Source organism: Cynoglossus semilaevis, chromosome W, assembly GCF_000523025.1.
Source record: "Cynoglossus semilaevis isolate Cse_v1.0 chromosome W, Cse_v1.0, whole genome shotgun sequence".
Taxonomy (NCBI): domain Eukaryota; kingdom Metazoa; phylum Chordata; class Actinopteri; order Pleuronectiformes; family Cynoglossidae; genus Cynoglossus; species Cynoglossus semilaevis.
In genome coordinates this window covers 5,576,715-5,582,295 of record NC_024327.1, presented here as the reverse complement: position 1 = coordinate 5,582,295, position 5,581 = coordinate 5,576,715, and the positions used below count along the sequence as shown (strand labels likewise).

Genomic DNA, 5,581 nt, shown 5'->3' with positions numbered 1-5,581 from the left:
TTGCCTTGAGGATGCTGATGGAGAAGTACAGAGAATTGTGTATTCGTAGATTTAGAAAAGGCATATGACAGAGTGCCAAGGGAGGAATTGTGGTTTTGTATGAGGAAGTCAGGAGTAGCAGAGAAGTAGTTTAGATTGGTGCAGGACATGTATGAGAATAGTACAACAGTGGTGAGGTGTGCTGTTGGAAGGACAGAAGACTTCAAGGTGGAGGTGGGACTACATCAAGGATCGAGCCCCTTCTAGTTTGCTCTGGTGATGGACAGATTGACAGATGAGGTCAGACAGGAGTCCCCATGGACTATGTTGTTTGCAGATGACATTGTGATCTGTAGTGAGAGTAGGCAGCAGCAAAAACTAGAGTAAGTAAGTAGGATCAACTGTTTAGAGCAGAGGAGACTGTGGAAGATGCTAAGATTCTCTTTAGGAGTAACAAGTATGAACAGGATCAGGAATTAGGTCATTAGAGGGACAACACAGACAGGAAGGTTTGGAGAAAAAGCCAGAGAAGCCAGATTGAGATGGTTTGGACATGTGTGGAGGAGGGATACATTGAAAAATGCTAGAGATAGAGCTACCAGGTAGGAGGAAAAGAGGAAAGCCAAAGAGGAGATTTATGGATGCAGTGAGGGAGGAAATGCAGATAATTGGAGTCAGAGAAACAGATGCAGAGACGATTCGCTGTGGCAGCCTCTGAAAAAGGGACAAGCTGAAAGGAAAAGAATTGATTCAGTGATTCAGCGCCTGCACACACGCGCACACACACACACCTTCATAATCAGGTATAACAAAACATTTAGGCAGTAAGTGAAAACTCAAGATACAAACACACACAAAAGAAGTGCTGACAGTTTTGTAAACAGTTTGAAGCCAAAGACTTGACAGGGAGTGAGTTACCTCTTCAACGTTGATGTTCTCTTTTGCACTCGTCTCAAACAGATTAATTCCCATCTGCTCAGCAAACTTCTGTGCATCAGTCGTCTCCACCACTTTAGAGTTGGGGTCGTCATTCTTATTTCCCACTGGGGAAAAAAAGATGCAGAAATGACAAAACAGAACTGAGAGTTTTCTCCAACTGTGGGAAAGTACCTTGACTTTTCTGAAGTTGTTGGAAGGAAAGACTCACCTAATATTCGACACACGTCGTCACAATTCTGGTTAATTTCATGTAACCATCGTTTGACATTGACAAAGGACTCGGCACTCGTGACATCATAAACCACTATGACTCCATGTGTTCCCCTATAATACCTGAGAGAAGCAGAGACATACACACAATCCAGGTTAAAATGACACACTGAAACTAAACAAAAAGTGTAATAAGAAATGCAGCATGTAGCATGTAGGTGTATGAAAAAGACACCAGAGAGGAATTCCCTGTAACAGCACAAGGCATAACAAACAATGTGCCTATTGTCAGGGGTCAAATGTTTTTTTGCGAGTCTTTAGTAGGTTTTTGAAAACATATTTGGTTTGGCCATAATACTATGTGGACATGTTGACAGGAAAAACATTTTAGCAGGTCTCAATTAACTTTTTGAGGCCTGCTAGTTTAGAAATTATAGCAGAATTTGGCTCAGTATAAAAAAGCTGAAGGTTACATCAATAATGTGGGGACACATTGTGTCTTCATGAGAGTCATTACTGCTAATGAGACATAAGCGTACAATACAGGGTTGTCCCTGTTAATGTCCGGCAGTATCGACGGACCAAACAATGGGTTTGAATGAACACGTGTATACTTGTGCAGTGTGTGTGTGTGTGTGTGTGTGTGTGTGTGCTCAACACACACAAGAGACCTAACAAATGCACTCCACAGGCATGTGGGCGTCAAGCTGCAGTCACCTTTGCTGCAGTAAAACAGCTGAAACAGGCCAATAAAAAAAGAACAAAAAAAAGGTTTTCCTCCAACTGTCAATCAAAGTGACAGAAGGTAAACTGATCTGGTCTAATTCTTTAAAGTTTTTTTTGAAAGGCCATTTAAAATGGACAGGAAGCATCACATTATTACAATTACAAAAGTCATTATGCAGCTTTGATGTCCTCATAAAATGTAATAGTAAATGTAAAGGAACAATGACTCCGTTAAGAATGGTATAACAAACTGTGCCACTAGATGGTTGTGTTTGTATCTGCTTTTAATATCCAGTGTCTCTCCATACTTCCAACTTCTAAGTTCTATTTTTTAAACAAACACCTGCGTCATTTCTGTTTGTAAAAACCAAATGTTGTATGTAGTCAGTCCAGGAGAAAGAGATGGTGAGATAAGGAGAGAGCGGGACGAGGAGCAGAGATATAGTGGTATAGAAGTATAAATATACTGTAGTATGTCACAAAAGATCTAAATATACTGTATACACCTAAATGGAAGGGTAACGAGTTCCTACACTTTAGCATGTATTTAAGGAAAGACTAAATAAAATCATATTGCTCAAAGAACTTTTGAAATCTTCTCCAATGCTGTGACATGATCTGGGTAATGGTGCAATGGCAGCTGTGAGTCACCGTAAACGGTGTTCTGAGTTTCTCTCTGTCCACGCTAAATCTCCCCCAGTGAAAATCATTTAGGACCTAATGAGGCAGCGTGCCACTCTCCTTCAGCAACATGTCAGCCTCCTTCTGTAAGCCTAAATATGCTGCCTGCATGGTGGAGGGATTCCTGCATGTTCCTGCAGGCAGCAGTGTCACACTGTTCTTGGACAGCAGCGGCTCCACTGCAGAGACCTTCAAAAAAAAGCTGTCCAGATAATTTTGGTGTTCAGATCATCCTCACAAAGGTGTCAGTAGACTGTGAAAGAAAATGTATTCCTGGTTGTATCTAGGACAAAGCTGACGACATATAGACAGGAACAGTTTAGTGTTTCTCATTTGTGGTCTCTATCTACAAAAATAGATTTTCTCCCTCTGTGCTGCTCAGATGATGCAGTTGCTACATACTATAAATGTGACAGCACTTTATTTCAGAGATCTCAAAATTACTGTCAGACAACTGTCAGTTCTGTACTGCAGTATCAACCTAGTCCAATTAATTTGCAGAGTTCAAAAGTTTGTATTTCAACAGGGCGAATAGCAGTAGAGGCCAATCAGTTTGACAGCTGCCATCAGGATGAGACAGAAAAACATATGTTGCCATCAGACAGTGAAGAACGCTTTGGTTAAAAAGCAGCAGAAGCATTCGCCTGGACAATGTGGGTTTTCAGAAGGACAAAGTGAAAGTCAAGAATCGCCACATTGAACAAACTAAACAACGGAGCAATCTGGATTAATGGTTAATTATCTCTTTAATTTTACCTCGGCACAAATCATTTAAATTCACAGCAACTCTAATTTCTGTTGTTAATGAATTTAGTGTTTCATTGAAAAATTAGCTCCTACTATACGTTTGCCAAACAGTTTCCATTCATGGAGAACACATGATGACAGCAGGAAACAATTACAAAGGACATATCTCCTGAAAAACACAACACATTCTTTAGCCCTCTTTCTAGCACAAGACCTTGTAATAGAAATTGAACATTAATCATATTGTCATTACATAAAAAAATGACTTCGCCCCACCAAAACTGTTCTCTAACACTAAAAATTAGTTTTGCTTCTTTGCTGGTACTCGACTAAGACTTGAATTCAGCAGCTGCTGCTTCTTTCAATGACCAATAACTTACATTTACTGTATATCAAACCATTCTATTTGACTCATTAGCAAAATGATCTCAACACTAGTCATTGTATTTTTTGTTGTTAACAGTATTTCTGTTTTGGTGAAGACAACAGTCACTTGTTTGATTTGCACTGTGACTCAGCGAGGTTAACAGAATGGGACAAACATTAACACATGGCTAGATGGTTAAATTTGGTTAGACAGGCTGAGTGTCTGGAACGTGTATAATTACAGTCAACCTATCATTTGATTACAACCTATTATTTGATTAAAAATATTTATCAGTAATTTTCTATTCAATTACTAAACATTTCAGGCGACACCATTTGAATTCCAGGTGACCACATGTGTGGTCAATACAACAGGGTTGAAAAACATTGCTTTAAGTTTTATTCCTGGTTGTGCACTGATGTTTATATATAACTGCAATGACTTCACTAATCTATGAGTTGGTTGTAGTATTACAGGAGTTGGTGTAGCAGCTTTTTCCTTCCACCTGAACTAACAGGGAAAATTAGTTGCCGTTTGTTTTTGTTAGATGATGATAAACAAAACCTAACCTAAACTTCTTTAATAATTATCATTTTCTTCAGGATTAGATCCATTCTTTGTTAAAAACAATATACAGTACAGGAAAGCTGGAAAACGGTGAACCAAACTATTTTTTCATCCTCATTACTACTACTTCTTATAACTACTAATTATAAAAGAGAATGATGCAGATAAAGTAATTAAAAAAATCAGTGTGAAGTCACATGGTTTCAAGACAGGACATATGTCACACATACAAGCCAAACAGGGTAACACCGCTCAACCTTTCCCTCGATGTAGTTCTACAGAGTGAGACCAGGAGCCTCCCTTTTACATCTGTAATTAGGATTTGTGGGGAATTCCACCTACTTTCACACAGCAGCAAAGACTTGGTTTCTCTAAATAAACATAACCCCAGGAACACAAACACCCTGTCACGGTGTTAAGACTCCCTCAGAATATAAGTAAAAAACTTTTATGATAAAATAAGAATAAATCTACTTACGTGGAGGTGATGGTGCGAAAGCGCTCCTGTCCTGCTGTGTCCCAGATTTGTAGCTTCACCTTCTCACCATTGATCTCCACAGTCCGGATCTTGAAGTCCACACCAATCGTGGTGATATAGCTACCTGCAAACACATGTACATGCAAAATAAAACTCAGACCAACATCTTTAACAGTGTTGGCAGAAAAAATAACATTTGCTTAAGTAGAACCACACACCTGAAAATGTGTTGTCTGCAAATCGCAGGAGGAGACTGCTCTTCCCCACTCCTGAGGAAGAAACACAAAACTTAACTTAACACAAAATACTACAAGAAATGCAGTGAATGATTAAAATGTTTTCATCATGAAAGCATGAATGAACCCTTTGGGATTACTTGGATTTCTGCATAAATTGGTCATGTTCTGATCTTCATCTATGTCACATCACTAGCGGTATTAAACTAATACCGCACAAAAAATTAAAAAATGTATGCAGAAATCCAAGTAATCCCAAAGGGTTCACATATTTTTTCTTGCAACTGTATATTATAAAGTTTTATTACATTATATGAGCATACTCTAGATTATAAACACAGGATGAATGCAAAAGCAAAACACAAAACAATTCTGTGTAACTCTTGTCTTAGGAGCGACCAGATTAGACATTTGTTGGGTCGCCAGTCACTGCTATAAATAAAAAAAAATGCATTAAATTGTAAATTAAATTAAATTGTCCTCTCCTTGAATCGCAACCTTAACGTGGTGGAGGGGTTTGAGTATCCGAATGAACCTAGGAGCTATGTTGTCGGGGGCTTAACGCCCCTGGTAGGGTCTCCCAAGGCAAACAGGTCCTAGGCGACGGATCAGACAAATAGCGGTTCAACCCCCCCTTTGTGATGAAGAAAA

The 5,581-nt window shown here is 39.1% G+C and overlaps 1 protein-coding gene across 1 annotated transcript in view; it reads right to left on the bottom strand.

Annotated features, from left to right (window-relative positions):
- The window catches only part of LOC103397030 (ras-related protein Rab-35-like), a 21,517-nt gene that overhangs the window by 2,297 nt on the left and 13,639 nt on the right, over positions 1-5,581 (bottom strand). Inside the window, exons 3-6 of the mRNA XM_025052928.1 lie at positions 4,913-4,963; positions 4,695-4,818; positions 1,127-1,251; positions 898-1,022 (exon numbers count right to left, since the gene is read on the bottom strand). Coding sequence (XP_024908696.1) covers positions 898-1,022; positions 1,127-1,251; positions 4,695-4,818; positions 4,913-4,963 — 425 coding nt within the window. The remainder of the gene's footprint in view (positions 1-897; positions 1,023-1,126; positions 1,252-4,694; positions 4,819-4,912; positions 4,964-5,581) is intronic.